Here is a 23991-nt window from a genome sequence, read left to right as displayed (position 1 = left end):
AAGAGTATAGGGACCTTTGGCACATTTAAACCCTAACAGAATCAAACATGAATGCATTAAATTCAATTTGGTCCCTTAAAACTCTAATACCCGAAAACCCTGTATCTCTCAATTTTCCCTATCAAATCAAAATCTAACTTTGTAATTAATCATTAAGAACCTCAAGCTTTCAACCTATAACATAAATTTTTAACAGCTTTAATTTTATTCAATTTAATGCTAACAACATAACCATTAACTTTCAATTTAATTTCAAGCTACTTATTTCATCACCAACATATTTACTACAACATCAAGTTTATTCTACCATATGCTTCTTACTATCTTAGGGTTCATTAATGTCAACTAACTCAAATAATAATAATAATAATTATCTAATCTAACACTTGTGCTAGTATTAACTATCATCATTTAATAAACATCCATCAATAATTTAAAAGAAAAAAAAACATTTGTTACCCCTAGATTTTTGGTTTGAAAATGGGGAGAAAACTAAACAAAATTTTCTTCCTCCTTTAGCTTGGATGGTGAAATGAGATGAGAACGAAAGAGGAAAAACTAAGGGTAATGCCCTTTTTCTCTTTCCCACTAACTTATGTATATACATATATAATTAAACTAAATGGAATTTATTGTTGTAAATAAAATGGTATTAATTAATTAATGAATTTGATGGCAACACCAATAATTGTAGGAGGACGTAGGTTCGAATGCGTTAAAGTATAGTATCATTTTATATATAATTAAGTTGGGAAAAAACTATCCATAATTTTAGACAACGTGTCAAAAAAACTAAATATAATCAAAACCTATAATAAAAAAATAACAAATTTAATTTTTGTGTTTTAGGAAAAAAATTCAGTTAGGTCTTTGATTCCTTTTCTAAAACATTCAAAATTCAATGATGACAAGAAAGAGTTAGGTTACATCTTTGTTGAAATTTTCATTTCTAAGGGTTGAATACTTCAACCCCCCTCCTCCACTCCTCATGCAGATATTCTCTTGGAACCAATGAAGATCCCATTCTCCTTATATATACATATATATATTCTTATTAAGGATATTGTTTAGTATAAATATATTTAAATTTTCTTTTTTATTATTATAAAATATTCTAAAAAAATCCAAATAAAATGTTGTGTTAAAAACACATCCCAAAAGAAGACACTGTCCACATCAAACTACATATCTTCCTTTATATATGAAAAAGTTTCCAAAGGAAGTTCCCCACCAAGCTTTTGAGTAGATAAGTGTTGAAAGAGGTCCAACTCATCTCAATCCTAGATGTCTGATCTTATTCATCATTGCTATTCTAAGTTTCTTTTAAATATTTAATATTTTTATATATTTTTATTATATAAAAGTAGAGATAAAATTATACAGTTCGAATCGCGTCAAACGAGTATCTGATAAGAATTTTAACTACCACCTTATACAAATCTAAATAATATTTATATAATTTATAGAATCTAATTGAGTCTTAGTTTGATTAGCATCAATATTATTGTCAGTGCAAGAGGACGTGGATTTGTGCGTGATGAAATGTATTATCCTTCTATTTAAGGGTTGGAGAGTGACTATCATTATAAGAATTTATAATGATATTAATATTCAATATATATAATTTATAGAATTACATTATATCTAATATTATTAGATTTGATTATAATTGAAACTAGACCGAATCGTCTAGTCAAATTGATTGGATTGAAAATCAGTTGGTATATCAGTTCGAACATATCCTTTTACATTGACAAAAATACTCATATCAATCAAACCATGACTCAATCGACCACACATGATAACACTTAAATTAACACATAATTAAAGATAGCCCACATAAATTTATTTTTTTTAGAATTATTACTTAATTAAGTGAAAGTAAAATGGTCCATGACATGTCCAAAGCTTATCATTGATAACAACAATATCAACCACAAACCATAAAATTAAAAGCAAAAGTAAAGCTGTTTGATTATGGACCACCAAAATTCAAAAAGGAGGCCCTTAAAGAAGTTTAGGTCTTAAATAGGAAAACAAACATCCTTTTTCTCACAAAAAAGTAAACATTTTTCTTTCCTTTCACATATATAAATTTTGGGTAAATTATATTAATGGTCACTCAGTTATTATTAAATTTATTTTTAGTTATTTAATTTTATTTTTTTGATCACTTAGTTATTTTGATTTTTCGGATGTTTTGACAAAAATTAACAAAATTAAATAGTCAAATAATTATTTTGTGACTTTATTTTATAATTTCTCGTAATTAAATGACTAAAAAGAAATTTATTTTTTATAAATGATTAAATATTAAATCAATAGCATTGTCGTTTCCTTAAGGACAAAACAGTATTCATGCATTGAAATAATTGAACCATCCCCTCCCAAACCCAAAAAGCTACTTTAACTTTGACCCTTCCTTCTTTCTCTTCCTTTTCCATGGTAGACCCAGGCCAAGCCAAGCCAACCCCTCTCTTTCCTTCTTTTCTCCCTTTCCACATATTTTCATGGAAGTGGAAGAACCCATTAATTATTTCATATTTCAGTAGTTAGTAAGTGAATGAGAGAGAAAGTTGGCTTCTTTTTGCTCCATTGCTAAAGCAAAGGCCTTTCAAAGTTCTGATCTTCGAAAATACATATAAGGTACTTGTTTTTTTGTCCCCTTTGCTCTTTAGCTTTTAAATGGTTTTAGGGTTCCCTTGCTGGGTTTTTATTTTTAACTTTTTAACATACGGGTGTTGGTGGGATTTTGGATCCAAAGGTGGGTCTTTTCTGTTTTTCTGAAGAGAGATTTATGAATCTTCTTTACTTTGTTCTTACCTTCTATTTGATTGTTATTCTTCTCTGTACTTCTTTTAATTTTTTTTATGGAACTATGAATGTATTGTTGCTGTGATTTGATTGATTTCTTTAACTTCTTTTTTATTTCTTAACCTTTTTCAATCTTAGTGACTAAAAGTATTGCAGTTCTAGGTATTTAGCTGCTCTCCTTTTTAATACAATGAAATTATAATAAAAAAAAATGTGTTATCTTTTGGTGATAATCTCAATCTGGTTCTGTTTGCAAATATGTCTGTTTTAAACCACTTTTCATTGTTTTTTTCTTATAGGTTTTCTATTTATCCTGGTAAAGCTATACTTATTGTGGCTACCAATTTATGAATTTCACTTACTATTGAAAAGGGTGTTATCAGGATCTGGTTTTGATATTTGATTAGTTGCCACCTGAAGGACTACAGTGTCAAATTCTAGGTTCCCCTGTTCTTTTTTTATGTTATAAATCAAGCAGCTACTTGTGATTTGTAGATTTTCATTTAGTTAGTGATGCTTTAGCTCTTTGAATATTTCATAGTTGTCAAAATTTTGTTTGCAGGTGGTGACGTCCATGTTCTTTTAAGTTTTAGAAATCAGTTTGTTGTTGATGGAGTTGAAGATGAAGGTAACTTGGACCGCCAGTGAATCAAACCTTGTATCGATGGCTGGGAGTAAGTAATGGTTTGTGTAGTCAAATCTGTGTAAAAAAATTGCCTTGTTTTGATGGCCTCGAAATCCGGCACCAGACCTTCACAAACAGCCGAAGGTAACTCTCACAGGCCTTCTCCTATACAAATCCCAAAGACGAGCAAATCAGAGATACCATCGAAATCCCATAAATTAGAGTCCGTTGATTCCTTTACGGAGAAAGTAGATTCAGGTCTATCTTTGATTTCTCCGAAAGAGGTTCAAAATCATGTTGGTTCTGGATTAAGTCAGATTGGTGAACTAGAGAAGAAAGCATTGGAACATGGAAGTAATTCAGCTTTGGCTAAATCCAGTGATGGGGCCACTGGCGTTGTCAAGGTTAGTGGTGGTGCCAAAGTCGGTGATCGTCCAGATTATATTGAGAGTGGAAAGAGCAGTATGTGTAGAGGTAGTACAAGCAGTGATGTGAGCGATGAAAGTACGTGTAGCAGCTTAAGTAGCAGTATCAACAAACCTCATAAGGCAAATGATATAAGGTGGGAAGCCATACAGGCTGTCCGAGCAAAAGATGGTGTGTTGGGTTTGAACCATTTTAGATTACTGAAGAGATTAGGCTATGGAGATATCGGAAGTGTCTATCTTTCGGAATTAAGTGGAACAAAGTGTTATTTTGCAATGAAGGTGATGGATAAAGCATCTCTAGCAAGTCGTAAGAAACTTCTTCGAGCTCAAACAGAAAGAGAAATACTACAATCCTTGGACCATCCTTTCCTTCCAACATTGTATACGCATTTCGAGACTGAAAAATTTTCATGTTTAGTGATGGAGTTCTGCCCTGGAGGTGATTTGCATACACTACGACAAAGACAACCAGGAAAGCATTTTACCGAGCAAGCAGTAAAGTATGAGAATTCTTCCTATTTATAACATATCTTTTGAGTTAAATCCCGATCAATTTTCTAGAATATCTGATTATTTTTTTCTGATTTTTTTGGTATTGATAGTAGTGTTAGTATCATTGTGTTGCCATGCTTCCTTAGATATTTATCAATTCTATTGGATAAAATCAGCAGACTGCCTTATAAGTCAAGTTGAAATATAACAAAATAACTTTGCAAATCTTTTACACCATGATTTACGTAACACCGGTTGTTTCTTTAAACCAAATTACGATAGTCATTGCTATGTTTTTTTCCTTGAATATGCAGGTTCTATGTAGCAGAAGTTCTCCTTTCTTTGGAATATCTCCACATGCTTGGTATTGTTTATCGTGATCTCAAGCCGGAAAATGTTCTTGTTCGAGAAGATGGACATATAATGCTTTCGGATTTTGATCTTTCCCTTCGTTGTACTGTTAGTCCAACACTAATAAAGTCATCCACACTTGAGTCTGAACCCTTGCGAAAGAATTCGGGTTATTGTGTACAACCAGCTTGCATTGAGCCTTCCTGCATCCAGCCATCTTGTGTCGCCCCTACGACATGTTTTTCACCCCGTTTCTTTTCATCAAAATCCAAAAAAGATCGCAAACCCAAGAATGATATGGGGAACCAAGTCAGTCCATTGCCCGAGCTTATTGCCGAGCCAACAAATGCTTGCTCCATGTCATTCGTGGGAACCCATGAGTACTTGGCGCCTGAAATTATCAAAGGTGAGGGACATGGAAGTGCTGTTGATTGGTGGACATTCGGGATCTTCTTATACGAGCTATTGTTTGGTAAAACTCCTTTCAAAGGGTCTGGGAATCGAGCGACCCTCTTCAATGTCGTAGGGCAGCCCTTGAGGTTCCCGGAATCACCGGTAGTAAGTTTTTCAGCAAAAGATTTGATAAGGGGCTTGCTGGTCAAAGAGCCACAGCATAGGTTGGCGTACAAGCGAGGAGCAACGGAGATTAAGCAACATCCTTTCTTTGAAGGTGTAAACTGGGCTTTAATCCGTTGTGCAAGTCCACCGGAGATTCCAAAACCGGTTGAGATAGAACGGATTCGAACCCCTACCTCATCAGCTGGTGATAAACCTTCTGTTCCTGCTACTAAGGATCAGAGTAACTATCTCGAATTCGATTTCTTTTAATTATTATCTGAACCATTTTTCTTTTTCTTATTTCGAGGGAATGTAAGAGTTCATGATGATGTGCAAATTAGAGTTTCTAGAAATGATAATGATCATATATGCTTGATTGTCTTAATTTTCAAATTTGTATTTTGCATAAGTGAAAACATCATTTGATTTTGCATATTGAAAGGCTATGGGCTTGGTTTTCTCCATGATGTTACATAAACAGGTTCAATAGTAACAAAAAAGGTTGAAAATGTAGACAGGATTCGATGCAGAAACACCATTATTTAGGATCATGGAATCATCAAGGTAACTTGTCAGCTCATTGCTAGGGGGATTGGATCATTTGGAGGGACATTTGGTTGTGGTGGGGTTGACTTGGATTCTGCTTAAATTATCTTGTATGGTTCATTTGACATTTGACTTTAATATGCTTAAATAAAATCACTAATTCCCAATTTTCCAATTTAACTTTTAAAAAATATGGATAAATATCAAAATTATATATAAATTTTGTTTAATATGTAATTTGATATATGATATTTGATTTGGTGCGATTATATCTATAAAATTTTAGTTGTAATTAAAATTGTAAACTTTTATTTTAATTCAATTGTATATATTTAAAGAAATAAATATATCTATTCAGTTTTATATTGGATTAATATAATTGTTTGTGTATGTAATATATAATTGGAAAATGGTGTTGCATTGATAAAGATGCTAGTGGTTTGTAAAAATTAAATAGAAGTAAAATGTCATATATAAAAATTTAGGGATGGCAAAAGACCTTGAATTCGGCAAGTTCCGACCTGACTTGTTAGGGTCGGAATTTTACTTTTGGAAATTTGGGTTTGGGGTGGGGTAGGGCGAGATTAGGTTTAAGGTAAATTTACCCCGCCCTGCCTTGAGATATTTACAAAAATACCAATAACATATTCGGCTTTTGCTTTCAATAAATAAATTTATAAATAAAAAATAAATATATTAAAATTTAAGTCTATATTAAAAAAAATCAATCTTATTTGCTTCAGAATAAAAGAAATAAAATAATTAAAAATATAATATTATTTGCTTCAAAATAGAACAATTAAATTAAATTTAGGTCGGAACGTGGTAAGTCTTCTATTAAATTATGGATTCGAGTTCAATGTGGATTTTTTTTAAGAGTCGAGATTGGGGTGAATTAATCAAATTTTAGATCAGGGTCAAGTCAAGCAAAAATCTAAAATCAAAGATCAAATATAACATCATACATTTAAAATAAAGTTCATGCATACTTGTGACATTATTAAAAAAAAGTTTAACAACTAAGAATGACTTCTTAAAAGACGTTTGGTTTGCTAATTTAAGCTCCCACAAAATATCATATAAATTTAAGCTCCTACAAACATGTTGTGATAGTAATTTGTTATGATAGCATCTTTCGGATTTACTGTATCGTATTTTTTGCTTTCCTTCTATGTATGTCTAGTTATTGATATACACAAGTTATGTAACATAATGTATAGATGCAAGGAAGTATTTTCAAAATTCATTTCTCTCTATTTTCTTCTTCTTTCTTATGGTTGTTACAATAAAACAGTAAGTTGTAAACATCCTTTCTTTCTTTCTTTCTTCTTCTTCTTCTTCCTCCCTCTCTCTCTTTCACTCGATTTCACTTGGTATTAGAGCCAACCGAGTCTCACCACCTCTCAATTAAAAAGCCTAGCCTCCATCGACCCTTCGACCAAAAAACTACCACTAGAAGTTGCGCATGTGGCCCTATTTTTTCGACCCTACTCCCAAGCGCCAACACCTGAGAGTGCGTGGGTCACCCCTTCGGCCATCACTTTCCTTCGAAAATCTCTCCTCCGTCCATTCACCTACGACAGTGCTGTCCCCATACTAATTTAACCTCATTTTCTCTTCTTTTTTATAAAATTATTTTCTCTCTCCCTTGCTATGGATCCTCTAAGTTCTACCAAACTTGTGTTCTTGATGCTCTCCCGTTCTCCTACTATTATTATCAAACTCTAGGGAATTAGTAATTATGTATTTCGGGCCGCTTCAGTTGAATTGTGGTTTATAGAGCAAGATTATAAAAATTATCTCGAACAAAAGGTTACTACTGTTGATGAAAAAGGTAAATATTATTGGGCCAAACTTGATGTTCAATTAATTCCTTTAGCATTGTTGCCAATATAGAAAGACATAAATTCAAATACGCTGCAATACATAATTTATAAAAATTAAATCAAATCAAAATTTAATACTTAAAATCGAGCAACTATATTGGAATAGAGAAAGTGATGATTAAACAATAGTTGTTTTAGAAACATGGGAAGGATACTGGTGGAGAACATGGAACCCTAAATCTAAGACATGTGAAACAATCACATGAAGATGAGAAATTAGGTAAATAATGATGGACATACATTTCCAATAATGTATACATCACATGCCATACTCTCATATTTTATTTATTATGATTGGACCAAACATTCTTATTGATTTAATTAAAACATTTTCCAATCTTTTTATATTATAAAATAATTTTGTGAGTCCAAACAACAAGGCTCAGCATCTATTCCTCCTTCCCCATAATATTCCCACATGCCCATATCTCAAAATCGGAGATTCTCAATTTTGTTCGATTTAATTAAATAAATTATTAAAAATTTATAAAAAAAATTTAACCTATTTCAACTATTTGTATCGATTCGGAGCTTTGAGAGTCAACCGGTTTAGTTCCTTAATCCAAGCTTTGATCTCTTATAAATGATCATATTGTAAATTAATATAGAGAAAATTAAACTTTGACCTCCCAAAAATAAGAAAGAATTTTGTAAAATCATAAATTAATAGAGAATAAATAAGAATCTTGTAAAATCATAAATTAATAGAGAATAAATCTATATTCGGAATCTCAAAAAATTATAATTCAATTGTGATCCTTTAAAAAAATATCTGAATTCGCCTCTACATTTATCATCACTCCAAACTTGTGAAATTTTTAAACTTTACTAACAGTGTACCAAATATTTTCTCGAATTAACATTATATTAAATCAATTGATCCAATAAATTTAATCGAAAATCAAAGTTTAACCAATTCAACTTTCTATTCAATTATTTATAAAATCAACCAATTATTTATAAAATAAAAAGACCTTGAAAGAAACTTCCTTGGACAAAAGATGAAAAGCATTCAAACCTTCGTGTTCAATTCTTTACCATCTTTCATGCATTCAAAATTTTACTTTTGAGTCGATTGAGTCTTAATTTAATTAGTACGGATATTATTGTCAATGCTAGAAGACGTTGGTTCGAGTGTGTTGAAATGTTTTATCTTTTTATTTATAAATTAGAAAAGAGTTTTGAATAATTTTATATCATGTGTAAAATAATGAAAAAACTGTTTAAATCGGATTTTGAAACCTTCAAAAGCCATCAACTTAGACCATGTGTACTAGAATTGATTTGATGTTATAAGGATGTTGGTATTTAAAACTTTATCAATGGAAAATATTTCAAAGTTTGAGGGTGAAAGATAATGTTTTTTTTTTCATCTCTCGTCAAGGAAGTTTTGTTGGATACGAGGTTTGAATCAATGTGGTTTGTTTTGATTGTATTGATTGGAATGAGAGAGCAATTTTTGGTTTTTATCGAAAAAAATTAGTTGATTTGGTTTTTTCTATTTTAATTTAATTAGTTGGGGTGGATTGATGGGTTTTAATTTTGATTTAATCAGTTAATTCGATTAGTTTTTAGTTTTTTTAATTTTGGAATCGAACTGTCTGAAAAATCGATCTTTTAATATTAATTTTAAATCATTTAAAATATATTTATATTTTATAATATATATATTGATAAATAACTATATAAACCCAATTCAATAACTCAAGTTGACTAACCTGAAAAACCGATCGAACTAGTTAAATCAAAGTCGATTCAATTGAATAAATTTTTCATGTTAAAGTCGATTAGTTCGGTTTGAAAAACCAATCTAATTGATGGATCAAACTGATTGCTCTCCTAAATTCAATAATAAATTGAAATAATTATCTTTTTAAGTTAATGAAAAAAATTAAATTATAAATTTCTACCAATTTGTTACTCATTATTAATATTAAAATATATAAAAAATATTTTTTATCGTATATAGTAATAAATAATAAAAACTTAAGCTTTGCTTATTAAAATTTATCAACTTTAAACTTTAATCAATATAAAGTTACCGATTTTAAAAATTAAAGTAGAAATTTTAATAAATAATAAAAGAAGTAAAGAATTTATATAATAAACAAATAAAAGAAAAAAAGAGAATGGTAAATACTTAAAAGCTTCACGAATAGATTTTCATGTGTCACACCTTGAAAATGGGTTAGTAGAATCAGGTAGTTAGATTGTGGGCACGAGAGAAAAATTGGGTGTAGTGTCGTAGAAATTAAAATAAGATAAAATAAATAATTAGTTAGTAGTAATAAAATAAAAATTAAATAATCGGGTTATTAAGTAAAGGTTAGTAGGTACTAATTTGGAACAGTTGTTAAATTAGAGGCTAAATGTGTAAATTAAGACTATTAATTGAAAAGCGAGGTTAGGGAGTAAATAACCCAAATTTTAAATTTTGGTTGGCTATATAAGGCCACCCACTTCCCTCCACACTTTCAACCATTTGAACCATTTACTTTTCTTCAATTTTAAAATAAGTCCAATCTTTCTCTTTCAATTTTCTATTAACACTTAGCTTGTTTTTGCTCAAATTGATCAAATTTTACGGAGATCCTCAAATTAAAGGTATGATTTCATATGGTTTGAACATTTATTATGTGATTTCAATTAGAACTTTTATATATCTAATCAAGAAAACCTAAGAGCTATGGCTTTAAAGCTTGATTTTGATTAAAAATGATGGATCCCGTAGTAGTGAGCTAAGATATGGTTTTAAAATGATTTTAAACTTATTTTGAGGTAATTAAGAGGTTTACAAGCTTGATTTAACAAATTCTTAAAGAATTTTCATGAATCAGATGATTTTCTTCTTTGAGATTGAAGACAAACGTGATTTTTTGAAAAAGGTTGATTTGTGGAATTGAATGAAATTAATGGTCTAGATCTGCAATTAAACACTAGTTATGAGATTAGGAAGTAATAATAAGGGTTTAACTTTGTTAAACGAAGTAATTTTAGGATTAAAGTTAGGCGAGGCTAGGTTGTTAGGAGGTTATTTTGTTTGTGAATGTTAGTGACCTATGTGTCTCATGTTATATGTGAAGCCCCTCAACGCGAAAGTGCATCCATGAGTAAAGACAAGGGCAAGCAGAAGGTGGTGTAGCTTCGACAGTCAGCACGAATAGTAGGTGAGTGTTTTTGCATATCGCACTTAAACACTAGTTCGTGAGCTTAAGAAAGTCCCGATAAGACATTTGAATCCTATGCTATGCGAACCCTATGTGTTGTGCGAACCCATTTGTTATTGTGATCCTATGTGTATTGCGAGCCATATTGTAATGTGAGTGGTGAATATGTTAAAAATGATATGTTGGCATTGTAAACACTTGAAACCGTTGAATATCATTAGCATGTCATAGAATTTGTGAGTGTATTTGGAGAGTGTGAGCACTGGTGCTACACTTGCATGGAGATAGTGTACAACTCTTTCAGTTATTTGGAGTGTTTTGGAGATCCGTTTATCCAATGCATACAAATTATGATTACATTTCATATTCACAAATTTCCAATATATATTAATGATGTGTATGAATGTTGTATTTTATGTGAACGGTGATAGCATGTCTAAACTCTAGCATGGTTGATGTGTTCATATGTGTTATATGTTTGAGCACTCACTGAGCTTCAATAATCTCACACTCCTTATATATATATTACAGATAAGTAGCTCGCGAGACTAGTGGTGAAGTGAGGCAATCTAGTGATCCATTGCAAGGCATCTTCTTTTGAGTATATGACATGTTTTCAAACCCCAAAGTGGAAGGCAATGTGTGACTTTCCTAAGGGATTAGATATAGACCTAGATTTTTAAGTAAAATTTGACGTGTTGTAAAAGAACATTATAGACTATTTAATTTTGAATTTTGGGCTTTATAATTGCTTGATTGGTTGGATTTGATTACATGATGAATGTTGATAACTTGACGTACTAACATACTTATGCAAAACAAGGAGTTTGTCAGATTTCAAGGTACGCTCTTGTACCACTTGTTTGTTTGAGGTAAAATGATAACTTGAATGCATGATAGTATGATGAAACATGTTGAATAATTACCTGCAAGCTATCTAAGAGTAGTAAGAACTGGGGGGTCGTAAGTATAGGGTTTCTTCAGTTAAAGGGGGATTCGCCCAAGCTAGTGTTCGCCAAAACATATACTTCACCAATAAGGAGTTCACCATTAGGGATGTGTTCGCAATTTAGAGGGTTCGCCAAAATCAATATTCGCCAAGTAAGAGGTTCGCCAATGTAGGTTAATTCACCATAATATTTAGGTTTGCCAATGTGAGTGAGTACGCCTAAATAGATGAGTTGGCCAAGGTAGGTAGCTCGCCAAAGAAAAGGTGTTCGCTAGTGCACCTATCACAAAAGGGTCTGTAAATGTGAGGGAAATAGAGTGTCTGAGTTTTTTGGTTTTTGGTGTTTGTCAATCATTAGGGATTACAAAGTAGTAGCGAACCAGTAGTTCAGGGGGCCAAATATGAGCTGAGTGTTCGCAGGTAGGTCACGATTTAGTTCAACGATTAAACACTAGTTATGAGATTAGGAAGTAAGAATTAAGGGTTTAACTATGTTAAATAATGTAATTTTAGTATTAAAGTTAGGTGAAGTGAGCTCGCCAGTTTGTGAGAATGGCAAGCAGTTGCTAGGTTGTTAGGTGGTTATTTTGTTTGTGAATGTTAGTGACCTATGTGTTTTATGTTATATACGAAGCCTCTCAACGCGAAGGTGTATCCACGAGCAAGGACAAGGACAAGCAAAATGTGGTGTAGCTTCAACAGTTAACAATGAACAATAGGTAAGTGTTTTTGCATATCACACTTAAACACTAGTTTGCGTGCTTAAGAAAGTCCAGGTAAGGCATGCGAATCCTATGCTCTGCGAACCCATTTGTTATAGTGATCTTATGTGTATTGCGAGCCATATTGTAATGTGAGTGGTGAATATGTTAAAAATGATGTGTTGGCATTGTGAACACTTGAAATCGTTGGATACCATTGGCATGTCATAAGATTTGTGAGTACTCACCATTTTTACTATATGTTAGGGCATTGAGGCCTAGAGATAACGTTGGAGAGATAAGAGAATGCCAAGAATAACTCCATTCATTGTAGATAGCGTAGTGTGTTTGGGGAGTGTGAGCACTCGTGCTACACTTGCATTGAGATAGCGTACGACTCTTTGAGTCATTTGGAGTGTTTTGGAGATCCGTTTATCCAATGCATACAAATTATGATTACATTTCATATTCACAAATTACCAATATATATTAATGATGTGTATGAATGTTGTATTTTATGTGAACGGTGATAGCATGTCTAAACTCTAGCATGGTTGATGTGTTTATATGTGTTGTATGTTTGAGCACTCACTGAGCTTCAATAAGCTCACACTTGTTATATATATATTGCAGATAAGTGGGTCGCGAGACTAGTGGTGAAGTGAGGCAATCTGGTGATCCATTGCAAGGCATATTCCTTTGAGTATGTGATGTGTTTTCAAACCCCAAAGTGGAAGGCAATTGGGACTTTCCTAAGAGATTAGATATAGACCTAGATTTTTAAGTAAATTTTGATGGGTTGTAAACGAACATTACGAACTATTTAATTTTGGATTTTGGACTTTATAATTGCTTGATTGAATGCTTGATTGGTTGGACTTGATTTCATGATGAATGTTGATAACTTGATGTACTAACATACTTATGTAGAACAAGGAGTTTGTCGGATTTCAAGGTACGCTCTTGTACCACTTGTTGTTTGAGATAAAATGATAACTTTTTGCATGATAGTATGATGAAACATGTTGAATAATTACCTGTGAGCTATCCAAGAGTAGTGCGAACTGAGGGGTTGTAAGTATAGGGTCTCATCAGTTAAAGAGGGATTCGCTCAAGCTAGTGTTCACTAAAACATTTACTTCACCAATAGGGAGTTCACCGTTCGAGGTGTGTTCGCGATTTAAAGGGTTTACCAGAATTAGTATTCGCCAAGTAAGAGGTTTGCCAATGTAGGTCAGTTCGCCATGATATTTACATTTGCCAAGGTGAGTGACTACGCCAAAATAGATGAGCTCGCCAAGGTAGGTAGTTCGCCAAAGAAAGGGTGTTCGTTAGGGCACCTATCACAAAAAAGGTTTGTAGATGTGAGAGAAGTAGTATGTCTGGGTTCGTTGGTTTTGGGTGTTTGCCAATCATTAGGGATTGCAGAGTAGTAACGAACCAGTGGTTTAGAGGCCAGATGCGAGCTGAGTGTTCGTGAGTAGGTTGCGAGTTGGTGCTCGCTAGGTGACTGCGAGCTGCTAGGTTCTTGTATGGGGGTTTGTCGCGAGGTGGGTTCGCAGGTGGCTTAAAACTTGAATTTTTGTGCTAAATTGTAATGGTTGTTTTGGGAAAGGCATGCAATTAGGATTGCTTTCTAATATGATTTATGTGCAAATGTGTGGTCTGAATGGTTGGTTGGTGTGTTTCGTGGTGTTTTAATCGAGAGTCACTTTGGTGACTAATGTGATGTTCGAAATTCGGCTCGGATTGTCCCTGCTGGGTTTGGGGCGTCACATTATGTATATGCTTTTATGAAAATTTCATCTCATTATGAGATGATCTTGTTTTGGATACTTTTATTGTTCAACTTGTAGGATGTTTATTTTGAATTTGTTGAATGATGAATTTTTTTGTAAAATTTATTTATAAGTATTTTGAATTGATGAATATTTTTATTTGAAATTTATATAATCTCATTCATTTAATATTTTAAATTATATATATTAAATATTTATAAAAAATATCGATAAATAAAAACAAAACATTAAAATAGAATGATACTTATATATATAAATTCTAATAAAAAACGATTGCATCTACCAATATGGTAATGACAGTTATTGAAAATTGAAGCCTCTTTTTAAACTTTGTAATAAATAGGATAGAGTTAAATATTTAGGGATTTAATTTACTTTTTAGGGTTTAAATGATGTAATATTTGAATTTAGGTAATTTTGGGTTGTTTGTTCAGTCATCTAGGGTTTGGATTATTTTGAATTTATATTATTTCAAGTTAAGTAGTTTTATGTTCAAGTTTGTCGGACAAATTGAGATTATTAATTTTTTATGATCAAATTGAGTTGGATCAAGTTTAAATTGAATTACTTGGTTTGAAATTTTGTAATCAAATCAAAATTATAAAAAATTATATAAATATTAATATAATTTTACAATTATTTTAACAAATATTATTAAATAGTAATTTAAATCAAACCAAGACTATTAAAAATTAAAAACCTTTGCCACTCCGCTGAACAAATTGACCAATTGAATTTAGGTTAAGTTGGCATTGTTGCTATTGCAACAATAAAAAAGACGTAAGTTCAAATTTGCTTAAACATGTTTTCTCTCCAATTTAAGGGTTTGAGAGGGTTATGGGTAAAAGTAGGCATTATATAAAAAAATTATTTTGACAAGTCAAAAGAATCATGTTTAAAAGCACCGACGATATGGGTTCAAAAATTTTGTAACAAATATATTTATAAAAAAATTAAATAATAAATATTTATAAAAAAATATTTAAAAATTAAATGAAGTTAATTGAAATGGTAAAGAGATTGAAAATTGTGTTATTTTGGGTTCAAATCCTATCAAACGCATTTTTTTAGATTTCATATGATTTAACCCACAATAATATTCACTTATCTACAATATGTGTAAAAGTACGAGTTTGAAGAAACTTATGAATTGACAAGATATATATTTTTCTTTCTATCATATTACTAAAACCACTAGAGAGAGAAAAAGGGGAGAGGGACAATGGGGGAGGGGGAAAGGGATAGTGGACGGAGGGGGACGATGGGGAGAGGGAAAGAGACAAGGGAGGGAAGGGGACTGTGGGGAAGGTATTTTTTTTAATATTATGTCAGATTTGACGTATATGATCTACATGAATATTTATTTTAAAACTTAAATAGTTTTACACTTTTTCTCAATTTTTTATACAATTAATATTAATATTTTAACAATTCAACCATTGAATTTATCAAGATATTTGTACTTGTCATACATGTAAAATTTTGAATCAATCGACATTTCGTCATATCGATATAATATATTGTCCATATTAATATATATTTAACGGTTAAATTTTTTAAATAAAATGGATAGTTAGAATATTTTAATTTATACAAAACTGGACATACATGATCCACATAAATAGAAGCAGACGAAATATGATGGTTGGATTGTTAGACTATTAATTGTATAAAAGTTACGAAATATATATAATCACTTAAGTTTTACATGGGTATAAATAAATCTCTCCCCTAATATAAATATCAATATAGAATTATTTTAATTATATTTTAATGGGGCGGTGACGTGACACAATCCCATTGGCTGAAACTTTTTTTTAACAACTCTAATGGCAAGTGCTTACAAAATCATTAATTGAAGGGCCTCTTGATGAATTAAGCCAATATATTATTTGCTGTTTGGAAAAGAAGAAAAAAGTTAATTTGAAAGAAGGAAAATAAAAGAAGAAAAAAGTTAAAGTTGGCAAGTGATCCATCAATGTATGCTAACTGTCAAACATAGTTTATTAATGTGAATAGACATCAGGCTTAGATTTTTAATTATTAATAATAGTTTAAGATTAATAAAAATCAACCCAGAAAAAGAAAAATTAAAATTACAAATATTTTCAAAGAAATTTTTAAACTTTCATCCCCTAAGTGGACTTGTACAAGGGTCGGGTAGTTGGTTGGCTCCGCCCTTACTTGGTATTTATAGGTTTGAACATCAAAAGTTTTGTAAATTGAATATCGGTTCAATCCATAAATAGCTATAATCAAAGGAAAGTTAATACCATTAATGATTTATATAATTTTTAGTCACTAAACTCGATAATTAGATCTGGTTTAATATTTGTATTTTTTCTTACTTTTTTTTATATCTAAACTTAATAGTTAAGTTCTTTCTTGGTCCTTAAACTTGGAAAATGATGATAATGATTGATTTAAGACTTTTAAATTAAAAAAAAAAGTAATGAGATTTAATTTTTAACTTTTAAAGTCAAGGATTAAATCTCAAAATTTATCAAAGTAAAGGGATTAATAGCATATTTTAACCATTCAATTGTTTTTTTCTCGTCTCAAAAAGTCTATACTTTTCTTATTTTTCCTTCCTTTGAAGATTCTTGAGCTTAAAATTTCGAACTTTGAAGATACAAAGATAGAAAGAGGGAGAAAGTAGGTAGAACCAAAGCTCCCAAATTTAGTTAAAGTTTTAGTTTTTGATATCGGAATTTGTTCTTTATTTTTGGGTCATTTGTGAGAAAAGAAAATGAACAATGGTCATCATCAAGAAGCCATCAAGCAATTTCTGTCTTTAATGGAAAATGGTGAGATTTAAGTATTAAAAAAATATCATCTTGTTTATATTTTCTTTCTTGGGTTTCTTTTCTTTTAATCTACAAATCACTAACATATTTTATCTTGTTGGGAAACAGTTGACGAGAAGATGAAGAACACGTTTCAGGTCAGCTCTTTTCTTTTAAGTTTCATGGATTTTCTTTTTGGAATTTGTACTTGGATACTAAGATAAAGAGCTGTAATTTGTGCTGTGAACTTGATCTGACTGCTTTGGGGTTTGCTTTTTCATGTTTAACAGTTACTTTTCTTTGTTGATTTTGATCTATCTGATTCATATCAGCTTCTTGGTTATGTGAAGTTGTAGTTGATTCAGTTTGTAACTTTATTTTTCTCACAGTTTTGCTAGTTTCCGGGATGATTAAATACTCACTTGTAGCAACATAACTAAAGAAATGAGGTAGCAATGAACCTCTAAGAGTTGGACTGAATTTTGAAATCTGAAAAGTAGAGGGCTTAAATTCTTAGAAATAAAAGTTCATGGATTAAATTTCAAATTTACAAAAGGTATAAGGATATATAACATATTTTAACCAAAATAAAATATCGATTTTATATATGATGTTGTAAAATAACAAGGATAAGAAAGTAATTTTTGCCAAAAAGCACTTTTGCAAAGGAAAAAAGTTAAAAATTTTGGATTTTTTGGCTTGGGGTTAAAATTATATATATGGGTAGGGTCTTCACCGCCCCAAGTGTGACCTGTGTTTAATACTATGCTACTCGGGTATGTGTATACTTAATTTTGTTCATATATTTTGAGGAGTATACTCCTATATCTATGTTTGAATATGTGGCAGACATGGATACTATAGGAAAAATGAAGAGTCGGAGTAACATAAGATTGATCTTTTGTGATTCGTTAGTGATCATTCAACAATGATGTGTGCAATGGCGTTGTAATGATCGCCTTAAACAATTTGTGTAGATCTGATATTTAACCATTCGAGAGTTAATATCACAAAGTATCGTCCATAGTGGGGTAAAAGTGCCATGAAGGCCTTTGTATAAAAAAGGCAAATTTCCCTCCTCGACAGAGGTGTTCCGTTTCCTCGATTTATGTCTACATGGTTTTACATACATGTTTTGTACTATGATTTGCCTGTATGTGATTTAAAAGTTGAAATACTTTGGTGTGCAGAATATGCATCATGGATATCCAACTGAAACATTAGTCCGGTTTCTCAAGGCGAGAGATTGGAATGTTCAGAAAGCTCATAAAATGGTGAGATTCAATATAGTGCACTAAGTTATATTAAATGTTGACCATCAAAGATCTCTCTTTTCATTTTTGTTTATTGATTCGTAATTTGTTTCCTGCACCAGTTAATTGATTGCTTACAATGGCGACTACAGAATGAGATTGACAACATATTATCGGTGAATTTCTCTGTTCATACACTAGCTGATACCAAATATTTTGCAAAACCGTGCTTTTTCTTAGTATTCTTTCGAGAACTCATTTACTTTTCCTCGATTATGTAGAAACCAATTATCCCCGTCGACTTATATAGAGCGGTGCGAGATTCTCAACTAGTAGGAGTGTCAGGTTACTCAAAGGAGGTAATTACTTATTTCGTTAGGATTTATCTTGATACTTGTTTTGCCATGAATATATGTCTACTAAGAATAATTTTTTAGAAAGGAACTCTTTGGTGATTAATTGCTTCATGCCTTTTGACATTTTCAGGGTCATCCTATCATTGCCATTGGTATTGGGCTTAGCACATACGATAAAGCTTCCGTAAGGACACGATATTCTTTTCTTCAAACTCGTGTTTAGTATTGATGTTAGAAAGAAATTATGCATAGACACGGTATTGAGTTTTTAAGTATCAATTCCTTTTTTATGGTTTTAGGTGAATTATTATGTACAATCACACATTCAAATGAATGAATATAGAGATCGTGTAGTATTGGTGAGTATGGCTCTGCCAATGTGATGTTTCTCGTTTATATCCCCGCTTACAAAACTCATATAAACATAATATCTCGCTCTTGTTATAGCCTATGGCCACAGAAAAGTATGGACGACATATTAGCACTTGTTTGAAAATCTTGGATATGACTGGCTTGAAACTTTCGGCGTTGAACCAAATAAAGGTACACTTTATAGCATGATTCAGTATACGAATGCCATCGGAGTTTAAGCCACCACTTTCTAATTCTGATCAGTCTCTTATCCTCTTTGCCAATGCAGCTATTGAGTACTATAGCTACCATTGACGATTTGAATTATCCCGAGAAGACAGGGACGTATTATATTGTCAATGCGCCATACATATTTTCGGCATGTTGGAAGGTTTTTATTTTTGATAATACCCTCATTCTCTCAACTAAACATACAAATCGTAACCATCATGCTTTAATGCAAATGTTGGCAGGCTGTAAAACCTCTTTTGCAAGAAAGGACGAAGCGGAAAATTCAAGTGCTTCAAGGTTGTGGAAGGGATGAGTTACTCAAAGTAAGAAAAAAAAATTTCATATTTTATCATATATTAACTTAAAATTTGCGTGATTCTCATTTTTTCGATGAATGCTTCCGTTTTTTTATAAACCTATTTATACTTACAACCGACCCGAACCAAAATGCTTCTGTAGTTTGTTTTAATCTGATCTATGGAAAAATAGCTTCATTGCTCTTGCTATCCTTTATATATATATACAAATTTTGACATGTTGATTCATACAATGCCAGATAATGGATTATTCATCTCTCCCACATTTTTGTCGGAAAGAAGGATCAGGATCGGGGTCGGGGTCGGGGTCATCACGTAACAGCAGCAATGGAACAGTAGATAATTGTTTCTCATTAGACCATACCTTCCATCAACAACTTTACAATTACATAAAGCAGCAATCAACACTTATAGAGGCTAGATTGCCGATCAAACAGGGATCGGTTCATGTAAAGTTTCCGAAGCCGGGGCTAGAAGATACTGAAATCGTGAAAACCATTCAATCCGAGCTTGATAGGTTTGCAGATCAGAATGCTGTATGCAACTCTATGAATGCGGTTAAGGTAAATGGTGATTAAATTCTTTTTGTACCAAATATGTCAAAATGGTTCATCAATAACTACTTTAGAATGAGATGACGCCTTCTATTTCAGTTATCAAATGTATTGCCACAGCTTTCTTGCATCAGCTCGATGCAGATTCCGTACCCAACTGAACCGATATGGCACCTTAAGCTCTATAATAATAATAATAATAATAATTTTTTGTCATAATTTATTTGACTCTCCAACTTTACAAGAAAAATCATTTTAGCTATTCATTTTTTGTCATTTTTAGTTTTTAAATTTGGATTATTTATCAAATTACCTCAGAATGGATGTAAATATTAACACTTACTAATTTTGCTAATGTGACATACATGTGAATGTTACGATTAATTATTTTTTCAAAATTTTAAAAATAAAATTATTAATTTTTTAATTTTAAAAATTAATTAATTGTTAATGTGATATACATGTATATGACATGTCAAGAAAGTTAACAGATGTTAATTTTTTCATCCATTTAAGGGTGATTTGACAAATAATGTAGGTCTAAGGATTAAAAGAAACAGAAAATTAAATGAAAGGCTAAAATGATTTTTTCTTTGTAAATTTAAAGGGTTGAAGAAGTCATTATGTCTATTTTTTTTTGTTGTTGAAATTTTGTGAGAAACATAGAAGTACATGTTCATATTGTTTTCATGTTGCACCCTTTATACCTATCAGTTAATAGCCGGTAAATGGAGAATTGTGGAGATTAATTGATTAAATAAGGTTCATTTGAATGACTTGAACTGATCCACTTTGTGGAACACATGGAGAAACTGATCTACTTAAAGTCTTAGTGATCTAGTGAAACACTGCAGTTAGACTAGAATTATCATGGTGAATATTGTAAATTCTAAAATATAAATGTGTATAGAGTTTAAATCCCTTAAGACTATCATCTTATCGATAGACACTAATCTCAGTAATTGATGTAATTCAACCTGTATTGTTGGATTTATAGGAGCTTAACTATAAATAGAGGCCTCCCTTCATTTGTAATCATCCTTGTACTTCATTCTTAAGTTAAACAATATATCTGAGAGCATTTACTGTAACACCCTAAACCCAGCATAAACGTTATTATCAAATTTGGAAATGTTACGTATTCATTTGAAATTCAAAAACCATCTTGGAATAGTAAGGAAAAAAGAGTTGCCTTGCAACGTAAGAAATTCCCGTTTGTTTGAGGAAACACTTTCTCTTAAATGTTTCATTAATTTTGCGGATGAACTTTTATAAAATTACTTAATTTTGCAGCGAACTTTCTTAATTAAATAAAATTTTGAAAAAACGTGATTTGATTTTGAAATCCAACATGTTGCAGAGAGAATTGGTATAATCCAAAATGTTAAAACAATTTAAACCGAGTAAAGTTAAGGGAAATTCAAAGTAAACATAAATAATCGAGCTCCCGTCATACTGATTCGATCTATGTCTGAGGATCACTTGAAAACAAACAGATAGAAAGTGAGCTTACGAGCTCAGTTTGTAACTTAGTTTAGACAATAAATCAGATACACATGTTTTAATAGATTAGGAAGCAGGTACAGACGCAAATGCATAACAAATACAGATTCAGATCCTACTTTCATTCGCTACACACCATCTCCAACTATCTCTACACACCAATTAGGGTATTAAATACCCATCCAACCCCACACACCGTTAAGTGATCATATGTCACTTTACAGAATATATGCAGACTAGCTATCAGATCGAAATGCGGTAACCCGCCAGAAACAGATATACGAGGCTAACCAAATAAGGCAGATTAATTATATTGCCATCACTTCCTCCATAATCAAAATCCCATCCCAATGTACATACAAAACTAAACAGAAATCGAATGCGTGTATGACATACATGCTATACATGTTAGATTCAGATAAGATTAGCATATTAGACATCATGCTTTTACTTAGAATATATAACTCATGTGTTCATAATTCACATTTAACAGCAACAAAGTATCAAAAATCATAAATCATAAATTATAGGCAAAATTATACCATACGGACCCTTCGGAGGGCCTAAATTCGATTCTCACAACAAATACGGTCCTAGGGTAAAATTTCAGAATTTTGGCCCACATGGTTTGTCACATGGAACCAATAGACTCATTCTTGTCAATAGATGAGAAAAGTTAATAAATAAACTAGATATTCAAAGTGAGGGGTTAGAATAAAAAAAAAATTTAAGGGATTTAAAATAAAACCTCAAGCACAAAATCAGAACTATTAACCATTAAACCAAATTAATCACTTTACACAGTTTCTACAACGTTTAATTAAAAACATAGCGCGACCACTCTCTTGTTTCCTTAACCTAATTTCTACTAACTTAATTTTTGTTAAGTGACATATTTCATTTTTATTAACCATACGTGGTTTATGTTTAGTTATTTGTTGTTTTTAAAAAAGTAATCGTTTGATACTTGAAAGCATATTATGAGCAATGCCAGAAGCAATGCTAAGACCAGTTCTAACTACTCGTGAATCAAAACTAAGATTTCGCCTTTGACTAGGTTGTCATAGTCTTGATTTCACAATTTTTATTTGCAATCTTTCTTTTACTAATTTTAATTTTAATTTCAAAACCCTCGTTATTTTTATTTTAATTTATCTTAAATCAATATTAAATAGTCTATGTTTCGTTTGGAATGGATTAATACAAAATTTGTTATGCATATTGGGTTTTACTATTAAGAGTTCGTTAATTCCAATTACGAAATTCGAAAAAAATTAATGAATAAATTTTTTAAAAATAAATATTTGTTAGATGTCTAATCATATAGCTAATTATATTATTGCATAATATAAAAATTTGTGAAATTCATGTATCATAAAATAATATAAATATCACAATAAATAATTACAATAACAAGTTTTATTATTGTGATGAATGATGGATTCAACGTGAATCATGATCAAGTGCTCGATTCATTCCATCGCCTTCCATCACTAATCCTCAATGCATCCAATTAATTACGAAATTTGTGAAAATATCTAAAGCTTGCGATGGTCGAGAAGATGTAACATGATGATTACCTCCTTTCACTGTTAAGAATGTTAGTAAGTCTTCAAAGTCATACTTCAACCCTCCTTCCTGTTAAATATTTGACATTAATTTTGTTAAATTACGAAATAAATTGTGTTAAATATAAAATTGAAAGGATATATAGATATAAAACCTGGTTTCTAAAACTCCAGGTCTCCTCTTTTGTTAACTTGATGTTTAACTCCTCAGCTAACTTCTTCAAATGTTGCAAGGTACCTACTGTTGGTATTATAGCATCTTGATCTCCACTAAATCATTATAATCAAATACAATAACAAATAAATTAAATAAAAAATAATCAATCAAATTGTATGAGAATTTCTTTTAAAATCGTTTAATTTTATTTTTATACATATTTAATTCTTTTTAGGAAAGTATCAGAAAAATATTGGCATATAAATACAATACCAACCTGAATATTATAATGGGAACAGATTGTTGAAGAAGCTTTTTAAGTCGGGAAGCATGTCGAGTTCCATATCAGCTTTGTTGTATTTAAAATTATCTCTAAATAAAAAGAAGTGAAATATAATGAAAAATTTAGGGTTAAAAATAGTTACACAACATTCAACTCAATAAACAAATAATTTATTTATTTCTCCTAAAAAGTGTTCACAATCTAGAGAAAAAAATTGAAACTTGAATTTAAAATCATTTCTAAAAAGTAATTTTACGAATATACCAAAAAAAAGAGTTCAATTTATTCAAATTGTTGAGAAACCTTACGTGAAACA

General features: G+C 31.2%; 2 protein-coding genes across 4 annotated transcripts; both read left to right on the top strand.

Annotated features, from left to right (window-relative positions):
- The first annotated feature begins 2335 nt into the window (after positions 1-2335).
- Positions 2336-5746, top strand: LOC108489374 (serine/threonine-protein kinase D6PK-like). Of its 3 annotated transcripts, none has more exons than XM_017793891.2 (3): positions 2336-2646; positions 3377-4367; positions 4674-5746. In XM_017793891.2, the coding sequence occupies exons 2-3, from the start codon at positions 3541-3543 to the stop codon at positions 5536-5538; spliced, it is 1692 nt and encodes a 563-aa protein (XP_017649380.1). In that variant the 5' UTR covers positions 2336-2646; positions 3377-3540; the 3' UTR covers positions 5539-5746. The 3 variants fall into 3 exon arrangements, with proteins under 3 accessions (XP_017649380.1, XP_052884124.1, XP_017649381.1); XM_053028164.1 differs by having other exon boundaries at positions 2354-2646; positions 3114-4367; XM_017793892.2 differs by having other exon boundaries at positions 2632-2764.
- Positions 5747-16860: 11114 nt separating this feature from the next.
- LOC108488377 (SEC14 cytosolic factor-like) lies at positions 16861-20383 on the top strand. The gene is made up of 11 exons (XM_017792658.2): positions 16861-17123; positions 17232-17260; positions 18293-18376; positions 18478-18531; positions 18637-18714; positions 18842-18895; positions 19011-19070; positions 19159-19254; positions 19352-19453; positions 19536-19616; positions 19850-20383. Exons 1-11 carry the CDS (start codon positions 17066-17068, stop codon positions 20186-20188), a joined length of 1035 nt encoding a protein of 344 aa, XP_017648147.1. The 5' UTR covers positions 16861-17065; the 3' UTR covers positions 20189-20383.
- Positions 20384-23991: the final 3608 nt, after the last annotated feature.

Source organism: Gossypium arboreum, chromosome 5 (assembly GCF_025698485.1).
Source record: "Gossypium arboreum isolate Shixiya-1 chromosome 5, ASM2569848v2, whole genome shotgun sequence".
NCBI lineage: Eukaryota > Viridiplantae > Streptophyta > Magnoliopsida > Malvales > Malvaceae > Gossypium > Gossypium arboreum.
This window is presented reverse-complemented; position numbering and strand designations above follow the sequence as displayed.

Bases quoted from the DNA above. Each gene is read 5' to 3' on its own strand.
- LOC108489374 (XM_017793891.2), top strand. From the start codon at position 3,541: ATGGCCTCGAAATCCGGCACCAGACCTTCACAAACAGCCGAAGGTAAC. The intron at 4,368-4,673 runs GTATGAGAATTC...TTGAATATGCAG, and splicing joins TTTACCGAGCAAGCAGTAAA to GTTCTATGTAGCAGAAGTTC.
- LOC108488377 (XM_017792658.2), top strand. From the start codon at position 17,066: ATGAACAATGGTCATCATCAAGAAGCCATCAAGCAATTTCTGTCTTTA. The intron at 17,261-18,292 runs GTCAGCTCTTTT...TTTGGTGTGCAG, and splicing joins AGATGAAGAACACGTTTCAG to AATATGCATCATGGATATCC. The intron at 19,071-19,158 runs GTGAGTATGGCT...CTCTTGTTATAG, and splicing joins ATAGAGATCGTGTAGTATTG to CCTATGGCCACAGAAAAGTA.